This window comes from Oncorhynchus gorbuscha, linkage group LG23 (genome assembly GCF_021184085.1).
Source record: "Oncorhynchus gorbuscha isolate QuinsamMale2020 ecotype Even-year linkage group LG23, OgorEven_v1.0, whole genome shotgun sequence".
NCBI lineage: Eukaryota > Metazoa > Chordata > Actinopteri > Salmoniformes > Salmonidae > Oncorhynchus > Oncorhynchus gorbuscha.
In genome coordinates, this window is record NC_060195.1 from 34,943,893 (window position 1) to 34,965,619 (window position 21,727).

Consider the following 21,727-nt stretch of genomic DNA (forward strand, 5'->3'; position numbering starts at 1 on the left):
AATGCAATAAATATTTACTCTGAGCTGCGTTTCGGTAGGTTGGTGGTAGATGGGAGGCCGTGTTGCCAAACCGAGTCCTTTGTCCTTTGAAGAATGTCTCTGGTGGTCAATTGGATACGTTGTAGTAACGTTGTGTGATAGACGGGATACTCTCTGTTCCTTCCTAACCCTCGTTTGCAGCTGCTGTTGCTAACTCAACTGCTAGGAGGTATCACTTCTGTAGTAAATAAGAGTTCAAAGTTCATACCATTCGCAACCAAAGCTTACGCTGATGTTGGCTTCATTCTCTAGTTATTATCTGAATCATTCTGACATCGGACCGTCGTCCTCACATCCTCGGAACAGAAGGTTATATTGTTGTCAATGCTTTATATAGGAAGGGAGAGGATGGCGTGTTTGAAAAGTTTTATAACCCATGTCCCTTCACAGGGGCAGTCCACTGATTGAGCAGAGCCCTAACCTTATGAAAACCCAAATATCTCATTAGGAATTCAAATACATTTAATCTCTTCACCAATAATTTATATTCAAACATATAAATTGAACAATTCCATGTGAATCCCATAACTACAATGTGCAGACTTTCCACTGTAGAGTTTGTCATCTTATCATTGATGAGAATGTCTCTGACAACCGAACTGACATATTCATTAAGTACCATATGTTCAATTGGTCGGATTACCAGAATATAGTTAATTTCCCCCCACCTTCTGATGTTCCCAGAATCTCTATGTTAACCAAGGGTTTTTCAAATTTCACATCAGTAGGGTAGAGAGAGGAAACGGGGGGAAGAGGTATTTATGACTGTCATAAACCTACCTCCCAGGCCAATGTCATGACACCTGTTTTCTCCCCTTCATCTACACTGATTGAAGTGGATTTTACAAGTGACATCAATAAGGGATCATAGCTTTCACCTGGTCAGTCTGTCATGGAAAGAGCAGGTGTTTGTAATGTTTTGTATACTCTTGTGTATATTCCCACACAATGAGGTTGGAATAATAATGTGAAAATGATAATTACATTTTAGTGTTATGGCTGTTAGAAAATATTTAGTTTTGGGGATTGAAGTTTTGGCCTTCCTGGTGACATCACCAGGTGGTATAAGTTAATAGACCAATAACAAAGAGTTTCAAAACAGCTAGTTTTCAGGTTGCATATCCCTCCCATTAGGCTCACCCTTCACTACCAGACAGTCCTAGCAAAATTCTTATTAACAAATATTTACTACTTATCCTTTTACTGTAAAATATATTGCAAAACTAGTTAAATTCGTTTTTATAACTTTACACATTTACTTTATGATTCCACCCTTATAAATGTAATTTGCCTGATACAAGTGAAGGGCCATAGAGAATGATTAGAGGCCTCTAGTGGCCAAAAAGGTCATATTAGCATGGGCAAGGCCATTGAGGGCTTCCACCATTTTAATGTAGTCAAATGGGTGGGACTTCCAACTGTATTGGTTGATCCCTCCTGATGACCCTGTTGGAGTCATGTCCAACCGGATTATCAGGAGGGATCAGCCAGTCATGAAGAATAAAATGTACTACTTCAAAAGAGAGAGCCTCAATGGCTGCTCATGCTGTCACAGACGCTATAGATGCCGCATTCTAAACAACTGGGTACTCGGAAATCTCAGACTTCCGACCTCAGTGCATTCAAAACAACTGGGTCTTGGGAAAATAAACAGCTTTGACTGGTGGAAAAAAAATATTTGAACAGTCATCCTACTCGGAATTCCAACTTGGGAACTCGGGCCTCTTTCTATAGCGCCGACTATAGAAATGCACTTACTCTTTTTTTTACCATGTTTAATCTCTTACAGACACCTTAAAGCATACTTTTAAATTAAATTATTTGAGCTAAACAGAAACATGAAAAAATATATACAAATATTTTCCTTAAAGTATAAGTTTTAGAAAGTTCTAACGTTACTGTCCCCACTACAAACCTAAATACTTAAATACATGTAATTTTGTCCTTGAAACATTTAAATGAAATACTGTATAATTCCATTCATTCTTATGGAGGACTGCTTTTCTGAGGAGTGCCAATATGACCGACCTCTCATTGGCCAAAAAATAGCATCAGCGATCCAGGATTTATATACCTCGTTGGCTGAATAGCACCATAAATCGCTAAGGATCATGACGAAAGTGGCTGTAACTAGCAAAGGATCATGGTCAACGTAGCGGTTTTCATCCTACCTGCTTGCTAGTACTACAAACCAATCTAGCAAGTTAGCTAGGTAGCTGTGTTTGCTATACCTAAAATGTACTCTAATCACAGGCGGCAGGTGGCACTTTAATTGGGGTGGACGAGCTTTTAGTAATGGCTGGAGCGGAATCAATGGAATGGTATCAAACACATCAAACATGTTATCCATGTGGTTAATACCATTCCATTCACTCCATTCCAGCCATTATTATGAGCTGTCCTCCCCTCAGCAGCCTCCGGTGACTATAATCTAACATTATAGCTAGTTAGTTAGCTAGCCTCTGTGTCTCTCATTAGGAGCAAAACTGGAGAAGTGTTTTTTTTCCCTTTTTTTTCACCTTTATTTAACCAGGTAGGCAAGTTGAGAACAAGTTCTCATTTACAATTGCGACCTGGCCAAGATAAAGCAAAGCAGTTCGACAGATACAACGACACAGAGTTACACATGGAGTACAACAAACATACAGTCAATAATACAGTATAAACAAGTCTATATACAATGTGAGCAAATGAGGTGAGAAGGGAGGTAAAGGCAAAAAAGGCCATGGTGGCAAAGTAAATACAATATAGCAAGTATTGATGATGATGATGGCTGAGGGTAAAGGAATGACTGACTTTATGACTCATATTAGCCTTGGACAATACCGCTTGGATACAAAGAAGTTGATGAATCTCAAGAGGAGATGTGAAAGGTCCCAAAACAATCCCCTCTTGTATCAAAGTGACTCTGAACACTTCACTGCACCACCCAAACACACCAGTCTCAAGAATTCCCTTTGTAGAGCTCTAGTATTTATTATAAGTGTTAGTAGTATATTTAGATTCTACTGTATATACACTTGAGTATGCAAAACATGAAGAACACCTGCTCTTTCCATGACATAGACTGACCAGGTGAAAGCTATGATCCCTTATTGATGTCACTTGTAAAATACACTTCAATCAGTGTAGATGAAGGGGAGGAGACAGGTTAAAGAAGGATTTTTAAGAGACATGGATTGGGTATGTGTGCCATTCAGAGGGTGAATGGGCAAGACAGAAGACTGACGTGCCTTTGAATGGGACATGGTAGTAGGTGCCAAGCGCACCGGTTTGTGTCAAGAACTGCAATGCTGCAGAGTTTTTCAGCCTCCAACAGAAGCATTGGAGTCAACACAGGCCATAATGTTCACTCCAACAAGAGGGGGACGGGGGGTGCAACTTAATATTCCTAATGTTTGGTATATTCAGTGCCATAACTGTTCCTCCGTACTGCTGTGTAAATTCACCTCGGTCTTCAGAGCAATTAAACGTTGTCTTGAATACAAGCCATGTCTATTTATTTGCTATATTGACAGACTAATCTACTGTTTTATTGAAACATGTTTACTTGCCAACAAATTCAAGTTTAAATTATACACCAACTCCATGCAGCTGGAATAATTTAGTCACTTGTCAGTACACTAGTAAAAAATATTTGAAACAATGATATACATATGTACGACAGCTAGCAATATCTAGACCACAATGCAGTTGTGAGCATACTTGGCATTCTTGGCATTATACTACAACATCAGTCTAACTGAATATGGATGTTGTTTGAATGTTCCAGAATGATCTTCATCTGGTGAACTTGTTGTTTTGGGTAATGGCAGCTGGTTTAGCAGCCTTTGGTGATGTTCTTCACTACCCTCTGCTTTGACAGCGGGTATATTGGTTGGTACTGCACGTCTCTTAGAAAGACATAAAGACTCATCAATGAAGACTGATAATGAGGATGTGTAAAACATGAAGACTGATCATGAGGATGTGTAAATCATGAAGACTGATCATGAGGATGTGTAGAACATGAAGACTGATCATGAGGATGTGTAAAACATGAAGACTGATCATGAGGATGTGTAAAACATGAAGACTGATCATGAGGATGTGTAAATCATGACGACTGATCATGAGGATGTGTAGAACATGAAGACTGATCATGAGGATGTGTAAAACATGAAGACTGATCATGAGGATGTGTAAATCATAAAGACTGATCATGAGGATGTGTAGAACATGAAGACTGATCATGAGGATGTGTAAAACATGAAGACTGATCATGAGGATGTGTAAAACATGAAGACTTATCATGAGGATGTGTAAAACATGAAGACTGAGCATGTGGATGTGTAAAACATGAAGACTGAGCATGTGGATGTGTAAAACATGAAGACTGAGCATGTGGATGTGTAAAACATGAATCAAATCAAATGAAGACATGCGAATGTGTAAAACATGAAGACTGATCATGAGGATGTGTAAAACATGAAGACTGAGCATGTGGATGTGTAAAACATGAAGACTGAGCATGTGGATGTGTAAAACATGAAGACTGAGCATGTGGATGTGTAAAACATGAAGACATGCGAATGTGTAAAACATGAAGACTGATCATGAGGATGTGTAAAACATGAAGACTGAGCATGCGGATGTGTAAAACATGAAGACTGATCATGAGGATGTGTAAAACCTGAAGACTGATCATGAGGATGTATAAAACATGAAGACTGATCATGTGGATGTGTAAAACATGAAGACATGAGGATGTGTAAATCATCAAGACTGATCATGAGGATGTGTAAAACATGAAGACATGAGGATGTGTAAATCATAAAGACTGATCATGAGGATGTGTGAAACATGAAGACATGAGGATGTGTAAATCATAAAGACTGATCATGTGGATGTGTAAAACATGAAGACATGAGGATGTGTAAATCATAAAGACTGATCATGAGGATGTGTAAAACATGAAGACATGAGGATGTGTAAATCATAAAGACACGAGGATGTGTAAAACACGAAGACACAAGGATGTGTTAATCATAAAGACTGATAATGTGGATGTGTAAAAAATGAAGACATGAGGATGTGTAAAACATGAAGACATGAGGATGTGTAAAACATGAAGACATGTGGATGTGTAAAACATGAAGACATGAGGATGTGTAAAACATGAAGACTGAGCATGAGGATGTGTAGAACATGAAGACATGAGGATGTGTAGAACATGAAGACTGATCATGAGGATGTGTAAAACATGAAGACATGAGGATGTGTAGAACATGAAGACTTATCATGAGGATGTGTAAAACATGAAGACTGAGCATGTGGATGTGTAAAACATGAAGACTGATCATGAGGATGTGTAAAACATGAAGACTGAGCATGTGGATGTGTAAAACATAAAGATTGATCATGAGGATGTGTAAAACATGAAGACTGAGCATGTGGATGTGTAAAACATGAAGACTGAGCATGTGGATGTGTAAAACATGAAGACTGAGCATGTGGATGTGTAAAACATGAAGACTGAGCATGTGGATGTGTAAAACATGAAGACTGAACATGTGGATGTGTAAAACATGAAGACTGAACATGTGGATGTGTAGAACATGAAGACTGAACATGTGGATGTGTAGCTCAGTTGGTAGAGCATGGCGCTTGTAACGCCAGGTTAGTGGGTTCGATCCCCGGGACCACCCATACGTAGAATGTATGCACACATGACTGTAAGTCGCTTTGGATAAAAGCGTCTGCTAAGTGGCATATATTATTATATTATATATTAGAACATGAAGACTGAACATGTGGATGTGTAAAACATGAAGACTGAGCATGTGGATGTGTAAAACATGTAGACTGATCATGTGGATGTGTAAAACATGAAGACTGAGCATGTGGATGTGTAAAACATGAAGACTGATCATGTGGATGTGTAAAACATGAAGACTGAGCATGTGGATGTGTAAAACATGAAGAGGTGAGGATGTGTAAAACATGAAGACATGAGGATGTGTAAAACATGAAGAGATGAGGATGTGGATGTGTAAAACATGAAGACTGAGCATGTGGATGTGTAAAACATGAAGACTGAGCATGTGGATGTGTAAAACATGAAGACTGAGCATGTGGATGTGTAAAACATGAAGACTGAGCATGAGGATGTGTAAAACATGAAGACTGAGCATGTGGATGTGTAAAACATGAAGACTGAGCATGTGGATGTGTAAAACAAGAAGACTGAGCATGTGGATGTGTAAAACATGAAGACTGAGCATGAGGATGTGTAAAACATGAAGACTGAGCATGTGGATGTGTAAAACATGAAGAGATGAGGATGTGTAAAACATGAAGACTGAACATGTGGATGTGTAAAACATGAAGACTGAGCATGTGGATGTGTAAAACATGAAGACTGAACATGAGGATGTGTAAAACATGAAGACTGAGCATTTGGATGTGTAAAACATGAAGAGATGAGGATGTGTAAAACATGAAGACTGATCATGAGGATGTGTAAAACATGAAGACTGATCATGAGGATGTGTAAAACATGAAGACTGAGCATGTGGATGTGTAAAACATGAAGATTGATCATGAGGATGTGTAAAACATGAAGACTGAGCATGTGGATGTGTAAAACATGAAGACTGAACATGTGGATGTGTAGAACATGAAGACTGATCATGTGGATGTGTAAAACATGAAGACTGAACATGTGGATGTGTAAAACATGAAGACTGATCATGTGGATGTGTAAAACATGAAGACTGAACATGTGGATGTGTAGCTCAGTTGGTAGAGCATGGCGCTTGTAACGCCAGGTTAGTGGGTTCGATCCCCGGGACCACCCATACGTAGAATGTATGCACACGTGACTGTAAGTCGCTTTGGATAAAAGCGTCTGCTAAGTGGCATATATTATTATATTATATATTAGAACATGAAGACTGAACATGTGGATGTGTAAAACATGAAGACTGAGCATGTGGATGTGTAAAACATGAAGACTGAACATGTGGATGTGTAAAACATGAAGACTGATCATGTGGATGTGTAAAACATGAAGACTGATCATGTGGATGTGTAAATCATGAAGACTGAACATGTGGATGTGTAAAACATGAAGACTGAGCATGTGGATGTGTAAAACATGAAGACTGAGCATGTGGATGTGTAAAACATGAAGACTGAACATGTGGATGTGTAAAACATGAAGACTGAGCATGTGGATGTGTAAAACATGAAGACTGAACATGTGGATGTGTAAAACATGAAGACTGATCATGTGGATGTGTAAAACATGAAGACTGAACATGTGGATGTGTAAAACATGAAGACTGAACATGTGGATGTGTAAAACATGAAGACTGAACATGTGGATGTGTAAAACATGAAGACTGAGCATGAGGATGTGTAAAACATGAAGACTGATCATGTGGATGTGTAAAACATGAAGACTGATCATGTGGATGTGTAAAACATGAAGAATGAGCATGTGGATGTGTAAAACATGAAGACTGATCATGTGGATGTGTAAAACATGAAGACTGAGCATGTGGATGTGTAAAACATGAAGACTGATCATGTGGATGTGTAAATCATAAAGACTGATCATGTGGATGTGTAAAACATGAAGACTGAGCATGTGGATGTGTAAATCGTACAACTCATGTTCATCTGTAAACAACAAAGGGTACAGTAGACTGGTATGCGTTTTGTTACACTCAGAGGCAATAATGGGCGATTGAGATGGGTTTGAGTTGTAGACAGTCTAGTCGTGTATTGTTGTGTATGAGCACCTACAGTTGTGCTTTTGAGTAGACTGACAACAATAGAGTACTGACAACAATAGAGTGAACAGGTTCGATGAGTACTACAAATGTTTTATATATTACAATATAATCTTTGTATCTGAAAACCATTGTAATGTGGTTAGCCTTAATCTAAATTCAAATTATTCAAATCTGAAAGATCAAATTCAGCCTAAGAGCGAGTGATGCCCACGGTGAATGGCTAGGGCCGCTACGCTAGAAAACCACACACTACTGCAGAGATTTTGATATTACCAGTCACAATTGATATGGTGAAAACAATGTGTGGGGAGGCAGGGGCACAGAAATCCACATCAATAACTTTGTCAGGTAACACTGTTCAACAAAGAATTTAGGCTATTGCTAGCAATCAAGAGGAAACTCAGATTGAACGACTCTCCCCAGCTTATTCGCTCCAAACGGACGTTAGCTGTGAGGGCCGAGATGCCCACGCATTGACCTTTGTTCTCTTAATATGTCAGGGGAAGCTATTCACGAGGACATATTGTTCTGTCTCACGATTCCTGAGCATGAACCCTCCATAGTAGGAAACAGCAGAGGGAACACCCCCCTATCCACATCGATGGAACAGTAGTGGAGAGGGTAGTAAGTTTTAAGTTCCTCGGCATACACATCACAGACAAACTGAATTGGTCCAATCACACAGACAGCATCGTGAAGAAGGCGCAGCAGCGCCTCTACAACCTCAGGAGGCTGAAGAAATTCGGCTTGTCACCAAAAGCACTCACAAACTTCTACAGATGCACAATCGAGAGCATCCTGGCGGACTGTATCACCGCCTGGTACGAACCGTAAGGCTCTCCAGAGGGTAGTGAGGTCTGCACAACGCATCAACGCATCACCGGGGGCAAACTACCTGCCCTCCAGGACACCTACACCACCCGATGTTGCAGGAAAGCCATAAAGATCATCAAGCGAATCATACCCCCTTCCCTCAGCTGTGCATGTTTATCACAGAAAACAGCATCTGTAAGTGTAACACACGAGTGATGACTGCTCACCTCCAACACTTGGAAGAGCACTTTGGGACCTACAGTACTTCCCAATCCTACTTCCCAAATCATTTTGAACGGTCATCCAACTCGGGCCTCTTTCTGGAGCTCAGACTTTCCGACCAGAAGATCACTGACGTCATGATTTGACCTTGTATTTTTCAGAATTCCCCGTTGTCTTGAAAGCACTATGAAACTCATTGTACCCATCGTCATGGCAAAACAGTGTGAAGCTGGATCCAGTGCTCTCGTCTGTATTAATACCAAATATGGATCCAATCTGGGACCGAGAGACTGAAAAACAGCTTCTATCTCAAGGCCATCAGACTGTTAAACAGCCACCACTAACATTGAGTGGCTGCTGCCAACACACTGACTCAACTCCAGCCACTTTAATAATGGGAATTGATGGGAAATTATCTAAAATATATCACTAGCCACTTTAAACAATACTACCTAATATAATGTTTACATACCCTACATTATTCATCTCATATGTATACGTATATACTGTACTCTATATCATCTACTGCATCCTTATGTAATACATGTATCACTAGCCACTTTAACTATGCCACTTTGTTTACATACTCATCTCATATGTATATACTGCACTCAATACCATCTACTGTATCTTGCCTATGCCGCTCTGTACCATCACTCATTCATATATCTTTATGTACATATTCTTTATCCCCTTACACTTGTGTCTATAAGGTAGTAGTTTTGGAATTGTTAGCTAGATTACTTGTTGGTTATTACTGCATTGTCGGAACTAGAAGCACAAGCATTTCGCTACACTCGCACTAACATCTGATTACCATGTGTATGTGACAAATAACATTTGATTTGATTTGATTTGAGGTTGGTTGTGACAGCAGAGATGAGGTGCACACTGTCCACAACGCCCCCGGCGCTTTGAGAAGCTCTGATGCAACATGCATCCGGCACACCAATCTCATTAGTGGTGGTGAGACACATTATGTCAGACTCATTTGCAAGTTGATTGCAGTTGTTGCTGCTGAGGGTGGCACACCCAGTTATTAGGTTTAGGGGGCAATTACTTTTTCACATAGGGCCATGAAGGTTCGGATAGCTTTTTTCCCTTAATAAATAAAATCATCACTTCACTGCATTTTGTGTTTACTTGGGTAATCTTTGTGTAATATTTACATTTGTTTGATGATCTGAAACACTTAAGTGTGACAAATGTGCAAAAAAATACGAAATCAGGAAGGAGGCAAATACTTTCTCGCAGCACTGTAGATTCAATGGTTGTAGATTCAAGAGGTCTGTCCATAATAAAGAGATGCTCTGCTTTTTTGACACCACACTCCACAAAGCAAGTCCTGCAGGCTCTAGTTTGGTCTAATCTTGATTATTGTCCAGTCATGTGGTCATGTCCTGCAAAGAAAGATCTAGTTAAGCTGCAACTGGCCCAGAACAGAGCAGTACGTCTTGCTCGTCATTGTAATCAGAGGGCTAATATAAGTACTATTCATGCCAGTCTCTCTTGGCTAAGAGTTGAGGAGAGTCTGACTGTATTACTTCTCTTTTTATGACAACCATTGATATGTTCTGACACTAGACATGCCACCAGGGGTCTTTTCACAGTCCCCAAATCCAGAGCAAATTCAAGAAAGTGTACAGTATAATATTGTCACGAGTCCGACCGAGGGTGTTTCCCCTTCCCGGGCGGGTGGCGCTCGGCGGTCGTCATCACCGGCCTATTAGCTGCCACTGATTGTTTTTCCTCCCCCTCCTTGTATGTTTAGTGGTAGCACCTGTTCATGTTTAATTAGTTTGTCTTTATTAGACAGCCGGCCCGCCTGGTTGTTGTGCGGGATTATTTCATTGTAAACCTTCGGCTCTGTTGTAGAGGTACGTGCTTAGTGCCTAGTCGTGATTTTTTCTATTGTACTTTTTCCCCTGTGTTTGGGAACGTTACTTTTGTGAGCACCCTGTGGTGCGTTGGTGCTAGTAAAGACGCACAGCATTGAACTCTGTCTCCTGCATTTGACTCCACACCCATGACACCCGGAGCATTACAAATATAGAGCCATTACTGCATGAAACTATCTTCCATTTCATGTTTCTCAAAAGAACAGCAAACCTGAGTTAAACAAACAGTTAAAGCAACAATAGCTCTCTCTTATTTGACCTAAATATTTTGTGTGTATGTATTGACATGTAGGCTATATGCGTCGATTTTAAATATATGTCGTTCAGTCCTTGAGCTGTTCTTATCTGTTAATGTTCTGTATTATGTCATGTTTCATGTTTTGTGTTGGACCCCAGGAAAAGTAGCTGCTGCTTTCACAACAGATAAAGGGAATCCTATTAAAGATACCAAATATGAGCATGGTATAAGTCATGGAAAAGTGTGTAGAATTGCAGGAATTAGCTTTATAAATGTTTTTTTTCCTCTGCCCCATGGAAGTAAACAAAGCAAGAAAAGAAACGTCCCTTTTCCAGAATTTGTAAAAATCCCAATAACTTCACAGATATTCATTGTGAAGGGTTTAAACACTATTTCCCACGCTTGTTCAATGAACCATAAACAATTAATGAACAAGCACCTGTGGAACGGTCGTTAAGACACTAACAGCTTACAGACGGTAAGCAATTAAGGTCACAGTTATGAAAACTTAGGACACGAAAGAGGTCTTTCTACTGACTTTGAAAAACACCAAAAGAAAGATGCCCAGGGTCCTTGCTCATCTGCGTGAACGTGCCTAAGGCATGCTGCAAGGAGACATGAGGTCTGCAGATGTGGCCAGGGCAATAAATTGCAATGTCCGTACTGTGAGACGCCTAAGCCAGTGCTACAGGGAGACAGGATGGACAGCTGATCATCCTCGCTGTGGCAGACCTCCCTCATGTGGTACCCTTCCTGCAGGCTCGTCCTGACAAGACCCTCCAGCATGACAATGCCATCAGCCATACTGCTCATTCTATGCATGATTTCCTGCAAGTCAGGAGTGTCAGTGTTCTGCCATGGCCAGGGAAGAGCTCGGATCTCAATCCCATTGAGCACGTCTGGGACCTGTTGGATTGGAGAGTGAGGGCTAGGGTCATTCCCCCCACAGAAATGTCCAGGAACTTGCAGGTGCCTTGGTGGAAGAGTGGGGTAACATCTCACAGCAAGAACTGACAAATCTGGTGCAGTCCATGAGGAGGAGATGCACTGCAGTACTTAATGCAGCTGGTGGCCACACCAGATACTGACTGTTACTTTTGATTTTGACCCACCCTTTGTTCAGGGACACATTATTCCATTTCTGTTAGTCACATGTCTGTGGAACTTGTTCAGTTCATGTCTCAGTTGTTGAATCTTGTTATGTTCATACAAATATTTACACATGTTAAGTTTGCTGAAAATAAACGCAGTTGACAGTGAGAGGACGTTTCTTTTTTTCCCAATGAGTACCAGTGTTTGAATATGCACTACTTTTGCTTCGCCACAAGATGACAGGAGAGAGCTGCAATCTATTCCATCTCTGCTTCTCTCATCTCCAGGCGGCTCACTGCAGTGACTGGTGCTGAAACTAAATGTTGGTATGGCAGGTTTAGTATATAAGGTTTAGTACATAAGATATTAAAGGCCTCACATTTGTACCCTATCCTGCAGATCTGCTTTTGAAATTAGATTTGAGGGACCTGGGGAGGTGGCAGGATGCATTTACACAGTAACATGGCAATGCCCATCACTCATGTAACGTTAATGATTTGACAAAAATGTGCCCTCCATGATGTGTAGAGCACAGAGCTTTCACTGGGTACTAGTCAGTGATTGATAGTACATTCATCATGACTGTCCCTCTTTCTCTCTGGTTTTGGCTTCCTCTCTTCTCTTGCTCTCTTTTTCTCCCCCCTCTCTCCCTTCTCTCTCTCTTTCTCTCTCTCTCTCTGGCTCCCCCAGTCCCCCCTCCCATCTGAATCGGAGGCTGAGGAAAGAGGGGGCTGCTTGAATCAGAGCTTCGACACAGGAATGCCTATATATGGAGTCTGACACCATCACAGCACGCTCTCAGAGTAGCAGGTACATTGAGTGAGTGTGATCTGCTGCTATTTGTAAAGATGGAGGGGCTCCTATTGGGTGTGTGTGCAGGGGCGGGCTGGCCATCTGGTATTTCAGACAAATGTCAGATGGGCTGGTCAATGTTTTGCCTTGTGGGCCTGTCTAACTATTTTTTTTATTTTTTCGCAAAATATCTGGTGGCTTGGGGGGGTGGTCAGGTGGAAAAACAGCTGGCGTGTTAGAAATGCCAGAGCCGATCTTTGGTCCCAGTCCGCCCCTGTGTGAATGTGTGTGTCAAAGTGAACATGCCTGCTTGAGTAGGAGGCCAACTGTGTGTGTGTGGTGTGTGCCTGTGTGTGTGAGAGCCTCAGTGTGGAGCGTGTGCGTCAGTCTGAGTCAGATCGTTGCGTCAGTGCTGTTGCTGAGCGGAGCTCGCTCCAGGGGAAGAAACGGAGGAGAGAGCGAGGGAGGGAGAAGAGAGGAGGGAGGGAGGGATGAGGGGATGATGATGAGAGTAGGTAGAAGGAGGAGGAGGTGGACAGGAAGTGACGACACAAAGAGATCCAACCGCTTTAAGTGCACTTTAATATAAATGCATTTGTTTGACAACCAAATACACTTTTCTGCAACACAAGAGAACACTGATCCACAATGTCCTTTCTTCAATATATAATCATGTATACAGTCCATCTTAAACAATAGAAATGTCTCTGATATGTACAGACTGATGTATTTATACAAATGTACAAATGTGTACAACCCTTCAAAAAAATTGCATGTGCCTACATCCACAGACATAATGCATTATGCATTGAGCATCAGCAGTTTCTTCTTGGTCAATTCAACACATACAATACAATACTTACACATATGTTAAACGTAGCGTTTAATAGCTAGAACGTAGGAATCAATCCTTTACTTGACCGTAGACAACTCTACGTTAGCACGTCGACACCATGGGAATAGTACCATTCTCAACCCGTGTCGCTTAGGAGGAACTGAATAGAAATAGTAACCCATCACACTATTTTCAGGTCATTTTTTAAAACAAAACTTCCATTCTTGTCTAACCCCTCTCAAAAAAGAAGAATCATATTGTCATTCACATAGCTGTATTGTGCCCCACAACACCATAACTCAAGTAGAGCTACGATGTGACTGTCAGCCCATTGGTTCATGGACATGGAGAAAGAGTTCAGATAGAGTTCAGAGTTCAGCAGGACATGGCCATGCCAGGCACACAGGAGCCGCTATAAACTGCCAGCATTGCAAATATTGATGCTGCAAGAAAATCCAGCAGAGCTGCCCTTGAAGCCAAGCCCAAGAGAACGGTGACCTAAAGAGCCCACATTCAGAGTCTATTGTACAATGTGCTGGTCCTGTACACAACAGAACCACACACAGTTGTTGAGTAACTTCCAGACGATTTCCATTCGGCAACACCTTCTGGTAAAGGCCAGAAACCTCCGTCATGCGTTCTTGCGTGTGGACATTCCAAGACCTATGTCTTCGCACATTTTGTATTGTTTTTTTTTTTTTGCACACCATCACATTGATACACAAGTTCGTAATGGAGAAATGAAAACATGAAGTCAAATGTTTTAAAATGTTCAGCCGCAAACTCAAAGCTCAAAGTATTAGGTTAGTTTGACTACAGTATTCACATGTTTAGACTTGGCCTTTCAAGCTATGACAAGAGAGGAATACAATAAGGTCCGAGTAGAACTATGTGTCTCTCTGGAAACTGAATATTGAGGATGTGAGAGAGGGAATCTGGTCCCCTTTTGTCAGCTACTGTCAGTGGTTGTACCAGGTCAGTAGAGATTTTTGTAAACATAGACTTTCACCACATTTGTGATTTGGGTTTGCGTTGCTGCATTACAAGCAATAATGCTCGAAGTCATTTTTCTATTGAAATATCAAAGAAGGTATTCTCGTTTTTTTTTTGGTTCGCAACAGGTTTTTCACTATGAGTGAATACAAATGCGGTCTGGAAGTTAAACGGCGCTTTACAAGGTCAGAGGTTTTGTTACGTCTCTGACTGATCCAATCTGAAGCTCATGTTACAGAAAAGCTGTGGCACCAAATGGACCCAAAACTCAGTCAGTCATGGGTACATTCAGTTGGTAAATGTTGCACCATTATGTCAATGTTGAAAGTAAATGTGAAATTGTTTGATTTAAAAAAAGAAAAAGAAAAATACATGAATGAATAAATAAATTAACAAAAATATGAAGGCAATATTTGTTCTCAGTAGACATGTAGGAAATAAAGTCCTTTAGTAGTATACATTATGTATATATTTATACACTTAAATCATCTTTACTTTTCAGTAAAATAGCTCCACGAAATATGACAATATGCCATACTTAATGAAGTAAGTCACAGACTTATTTAGAACGGGGGGAACACTTCCACTCCCATCTGAAAAACACAAGAGACAAAGAGGAAGGGCACATTAGTCTGGTATGTTCAGGTTTAAAACATCTTAATCCATTTATCAAACAGAGAAAGACAGTAGAACAAGTTAACTGAATGATTCTCACCTTTGTGGAAGCACTGTGGCGGCTGGTGACACTGGAGTTGATACAACTCAGGTTGCTGCCCCAAGCCGGGGGCGATCGAGGCACCTGCCCCAAACATGGGTTCCAGGGCGGCCAGCTCCTCCAGGAGGGACTGGGCGCAAGGCACGGCGGGCGTGTTGGGGGCGACGGGTGTGGAGGGGGCGGAGGTGGGGGAGGCAGTGAGTCGCTGGGGAGGGGATGCTGGGATGGAGGAACAGGAAGACAGAGGTGATGACGCCACCTCAATCTCCATAGGCTCCTCCCCAAGCCCCTCCCATTCTGCCATCGCCCCGGCCTCGCTGGCCAATGTCGCCCCGCACCTTGCCGTGGGGTAACAGTGCGCCGATTGGACGCTACAGAAGTGGCTGACCCCCTCAATGTGGGAGGGTGAGTGCCAGCACACTGGGTTGGGGGGAGATGGCGGGGGGGATGGAAGGGGAGAGGGGTGGAGTGGTGGAGAAGTCCTGGAGCAGGGCTTCTAAGATGCTCTCTTCAAACAGAGAGTCATCATCATCTTGGAATACGGGGAAGTCCAGGCCTCTCCACACTTTGACGGGGTAAAACTCTCCCAGCATGTGGATAGAGTCAACATCAGCAGTGGCTACGGATGGTGAGAGGGTCGGGGGGGGAGGGGAGGAGGAGGGGGACATGGAAGGAGGGGATAGTTTGGATAAGAGAGGATCCAGGTAGAATCCCTCTGCTAAGGAGCTGATGTGCTGAGCTAAGAGGGAGATCTCTGCTCTCTCCTTATCCCTCTCTCTCTCCCAGGGAGAAGAAAGAGAGACCAGGCTGTTTACCGGGGGAGGCCTCTGGGGTGAGGAGGCCCTCGAGGGGGTAGTGAAAGGGCCCTAAAGGGACATCTACATACAGGGGTCCCCGAACCTCAGGCAAGGTCATCACTGTGCAGTCCCCATCCCGAGGGCTGTCAGGGGTGGGGGGTAGCTTCTCATAAATAGAGCCACTGCAGGGATCGGCAGGGAAGAACAGGTCGGTGGAGGGGCCAGTGAGGCACAGGGAGGAGGGGGGAGCAGGGCTGGAGGCTGTGGTGGGTGGGGCAGAGGGGGAGAGGGAGGGGGCGATGGAGGTGGTGGCTGTAGCTGTGGTGGTGGAGGGAGGGGGTGTGGTGGTGCCTGTTGGGTCGAAGCTAAAGAGGGGCTCGCCGAACAGGAAGCTGCCCCCGCCCAGCTGGGGTGTGTAGGGGGGCGTACACACAAACTCTTTGGTCTGCTGCTCCTGAGAGGTGGGCACTGGGGGGAGTGGAAGGGGGAGGGCGGGCAGCGGGGGCTCGAGCTGGAAGGAGGGGGGGCAGGAGAATGTTCTGAGTGAGGAAGTCCAGGTCTGCTACCGTGGCAACGGTAACTGGGGTGGGGGAGGAGGCAGCAGAGCGGGTTTGGACAGGGGCAGGCATCTGCTGCTGCTGGAAGAAGCTCTCCTCCTCAATAGAGGAAATACTAGAGCGAGGGTCGCCCTCCACCTGCATGGGCTCAGTGGTGGCGCCCCCTGTCTCGTCTGAGGAGCCCACACTGCTGGACACAGTCATGCTGAAGTCGAAGGACTGAGCTGAGAGGCCACTGCTGCCTGGGGTGAAAACTTGGTCTGGGCTGGACAGGCTCAGGCTGTCCTGGCGGGAGGTACTGGTACTCAGTACCAGGGTCAGCTGGGTCTGCTCTGTGCTCAGCTGCTGTCTCACTGACCACGCCTCCGCCTCACTGAGAGAGAAACAGGAAGATAAAAAGATGGAAATGGTTAGTAAGATTCTCTTGTGCTCTTTGCAATCTCCTTTATAACTATTGAAAATGTGTTATGATGATCTGTCATAGGGTAGAGGTAGTACCTGATGATGTAGTTGTTGCTGCTGATAGGGCTGTCTCCTGCCTCCAGCTGCAGTACCATGTAGAGCCAGACCCAGGAGTGGTCTGCAGACTCCACCCGTACCACCATCTCAGATCTACCCTCTCCTCCCTCTCTCACTGTGGGGGAACAAATAGAGAACATCGACATCAGACAGTGTTCTACAACTGATCACATCACAGAACTTTAATGGTGGGTTTGTAGTGAAGTTTGCTCCATATAATGGTGGATGCAGTATAATTGAGTTCACATTTGTGTTGGTGCGTCTGTGTGTGATTCTTGTGTGGTGAACTGAATTGGTACTTACACAGGCTGCAGTGCTGAGTGGAGGCGTGTGACAGGTCCTGTGGGTGGAGGAGGCTGTACCAGGAGCGAGACCTCAGGGCTGACACATCAAGGCCAAGGTAAACACTGACACTACAGGGAAGATGGAGAGAAGACATGGTAAGTCTATGTCTTCAACATACTTCTAACTATAAAGCGTACACGTCATGCCATCACTCAGACGATCTAAAGCAACAGGTGGCGTTGCCTGGTCAATGGGTGTGACCTCACCTGTCCTGTGCATTCTGGAGCCTCATGTCTCGGCTGTGTTGAGATTGGAACGAGGCTAGGAAGAAGTTGTTCTCAGCAGCAGGAGGGATCAGAGCTGGAACTTGGTCCCCCCCAGGACCAGAGCGGGTGGGGACGGCCTCCAGAGGCGAACAGAAGCACATCCAGACGGGATTGGATGTCCAGTAGGAGCTAGGGGTGGTAGAAGAGGAGGGTGGGAAAGGGCAGCGTGCCCGGACCAGAACCAGCTTGTTCCCAGCACTCTGCCTGCGCACCGACTTGGAAGTGTTGAAATGACAACGGAATAGACGATCTGAGAGGAAGAAGAGGAAAGGAGAAATTGTGAATATCAGAAATGATCTGAGTGATATAAATGCGAGCCATTTGTAACACGTTTCTGTACCATTGGAAATAGGAAGGCGCATCTTACCTGTGTTAGGTGATGTAGGAGGGGCTAGGTTGGTCCTCATGATGAAGTGGTCAGTAGGGTCAATGATATCATATACGCTGTCACCCTGGGCAACCAGATCCACCTGAAACATCGAGAAAGAGTCGTTTTTATTTAGCATATTCATGAAATCCCTGAGGCAAAATCTAAATTTCAGCTAATTTACTAGTTTGCTATTTAGACATGATACGGTCTCCCGTGAACTCACCATGGAGTGGCCGAGGTGCTCGGAGACGCTGTCTGACAGGTAGAGCAGCTTGCCTTCCCCAGTCAGCAGGAGCAGGAACCCTGGTAGCTCCTGCACCAGCTCTGACAGCTCGTGGAAAGACAGGAACCTCGCGCTTTCCTCGAGACTGCCAGCGGATCCCGATTCTAAAAAGAAAATATGATTTTAAATGTTTTTTAAATGATGTTTTCGTCTAGCTAATGGATGTCGTTATACCACAAAGATGACGTTTATGCTCCCTGCAGTAGCTATAGAACGGCCGCATTAGATTTCAGTGCCATGGACAGCGATAGAAGCGTTTCAGCACTAGATAGCGACACTCGGCTCTAAAATAGTTTTTCACGCCATAAACTCAAACAAAGCACTATAATATTTCCTTATATATATTCCTAAACAACACAATTCACATGTAGACATTAAATTCATCAACTGTTTCTTTCGACAAGAAATATGGCACCTGTTGATTCAAGCGGAAAGCCAAAGGTAGCATGCAACTAGCTCAGACGGATGGAAGCAACAGTTTGTCAGTGTATGTTTCATTCACAAGCATTTCTTAGTTATGAATCAACAGGCTATGGGTTATACACTGGGTGTATTTGAACTTGTCTGTTATAAGCTAAGTCGCGCTTACCTTGAGAGAAGAAGACCGATTTTCTGGTGTACATGCTGGCAAGGGACATGATATGTAAGTATGAGAGCCGTGCCTTTTCCGCATCGGAGATGGGAAGCAAGTCCTTCAGGTTCCGAATCTCCGCGTTGATTTGGTCCCTTCGAGCCTTCGACGCGCCCTTCGTTGATCGATACATTGTAGCCTGTTATAGTGGTTGACTAAATTCCCTGGACTTGAAGGGGAAACTCAACTGAATATTGACCGTTGCGTCAGATGAGGTCTGAGTCTCTTTCTCCCAAGATGAGGTGTCAGAGAAAGGCTAGTAGTAATAACCTTGTCGTTTTACTATTGGAATGTCATCTCAGCTTGTTCCAGAGTAAGGCTTCAGACCTTCTCCTATCCGTTCTTTTTTCCTCTTCGGTTCCGCCACAGCGTCCAGTAAGGTTGCTGGCTAGCCGCTGGATGGCTTTCCACCGGTTCAGAGTGTGAGTGATTCGGCGGCTGTAGTAGCCGTCTCTCGCCCAGATATCCGGATCCCGTAAATCTGGTGGAGGGACTCTGCTCTCGAGTAAGTTATATAGGCTGGGATTCCGGTGACGAAGGGGGGCTCCCAACGCGCCAACATCGACGTTGTAGGAAGAGGGGGGCTAGAGAGAAGGGGGGCCGAGGGGGATTCAATGTTAGCAATGGTGAAATTCTCTCCCTCTGCCCGCTCCCCCTACTGCTCCTACCCTCTCCTTTTGGTGACTCTTTTCTGACGTCAGCTCTTCCATCTACCCAATGATGACGTTGGCTTGATATCGGGAGCTCCGGCGACGCAAAAAGCCCGATTTGGACAAAACCGAGGAATGGGCGGAGACAAACGTAAAACGTAGACGGAGTCACCGGACTCCGGTGTAAGGGAGGGGAAAGGGAGAGGGAGAGAGAGAGAGAGAGGGGGGGGCAGTGAAACTGAGAAGATTTGTTTTTATGTCTGACACCCGAGGAACGATTAATCCTCTCTGAAAATGTATCATTCCTAATATAGTGTAGGCTAGGTTATCAGGCTAGGTTATATTAGTAGCCTAAATTATGCAAATGAATCTATGCCTCGCCAGGCGAGCTCATAACATGTTTAATGTTATGATTATGAACGATGCGATGCCTTCTTTAAAACCGTCCACCGTCGACCTCTAGGGTAACGCATGCAGATGCATGCCAAGGTTATATATTAACAATATTCCAGCAAAAAGTTATTCTAGCATTGGTGGAAGTCTGCTTCAGGGAGAAACGCGGGACAGTGGGGCAGTGTTACATCACCAAATTCAGTCGCTTTTTGTGAATGGAATCCACCATTCTGACTGAAATTCAGTTGTCAGGCAGCGCAGTGCCTTCGGGGCTAACGCGCAAAGGAAGAGGAGAGACAGCCTAATCGCGCTGTATAGCCTATATGTTACATAAACTGCAACATCCTTCCTTATAAGGTCATTTGAACGGAATGTAGCTAAGGGTGATGCTGAGCTATGTTTAGTCTATGCATTGAAACCTGGCTGGTTCTTCTGGTTGAAAACCTTAGGCGTGGATTGCATCCAAACGGGGAATTATTTGGGAAAGCCTTGTAACCATTTTCACAGGTTACAGTTGCATCTTTTTTATAAGCACCGGTGTTAATATTTGCAAATTGTGTTTTTTTCGCTTTGTCGAAAAACATTGTTCCAAACAACATGATCATAGCCCAACCCTTTCTCTATGGGCTGAACAGATAAGACCAGAGTTTGTTCTTGCCCGAAATACATTCTCTTCAATCAAACTATCATATAAAACGTTGCCTAAATTCTTTGAAGGCTTGGGGATGGAGGCTTTGCAGCAGTCATTCGTATCTACATCTACCACTGATGTGTAAAAACCTGTGAGAAGACAGTCGGATCCAGTGAATTGTGGAAGCTCAATTTGAGATGAAATGTGATGTTTTGTGAAATTATTTGAAAGGAACTGTATGAAAGTATGTTGCAACAATGTTGTCATGGTGTTCTTACTGCGTCTTAAAGTGTAGTAAATAGTCCAAGTGATATTTGAAGCATACAAACAGTTTTGTAGAATTGTATATATTTTATAGGATACTCAAAGTATATTGGCCTAAACACACACACACACACACACACACACACACACACACACACACACACACACACACACACACACACACACACACACACACACACACACACACACACACACACACACACACACACACACACACACACACACACACACACACACACACACACACACACACACACACACACACACACCACCTGTTGCAAACAGAGCACGAGCACAGAGATGAATCTCCTGGTTTCTATAAATAGCTCTCACCCGTAACTGACACATTCATTCAGTGCCGCACCCCCGCTTCTATCTCCAATTGTCCCTATTTTTAGACAGATGGGTTTTTTTAAGGCTCAAAATATATGTTGCATGTTCACAAACTTCGATTTCACGGACCTTCCCTTTCCCCGCAAATGCTTTATTTTAGAGCGGCCGCAATATATTTCAGCACCATGGACAGCTACATAGACGTTTCAGCTCTCGGTAGCGCTGCATCGCTCTCTAGGAGCGTTTATT

The 21,727-nt window shown here is 43.5% G+C and overlaps 1 protein-coding gene across 1 annotated transcript; it reads right to left on the reverse strand.

Moving 5' to 3' along the window:
• Positions 1-13,454: 13,454 nt before the first annotated feature.
• LOC124011422 (neuronal PAS domain-containing protein 4A-like) lies at positions 13,455-19,656 on the reverse strand. The gene is given in 11 exon segments (XM_046324785.1): positions 13,455-15,296; positions 15,419-15,867; positions 15,869-16,200; positions 16,202-16,741; positions 16,743-17,145; positions 17,271-17,406; positions 17,595-17,704; positions 17,843-18,152; positions 18,270-18,372; positions 18,496-18,659; positions 19,145-19,656. Coding segments are annotated over 11 exon segments (2,817 nt in total). The 5' UTR covers positions 19,320-19,656; the 3' UTR covers positions 13,455-15,201.
• Between the last annotated feature and the right edge of the window lie 2,071 nt (positions 19,657-21,727).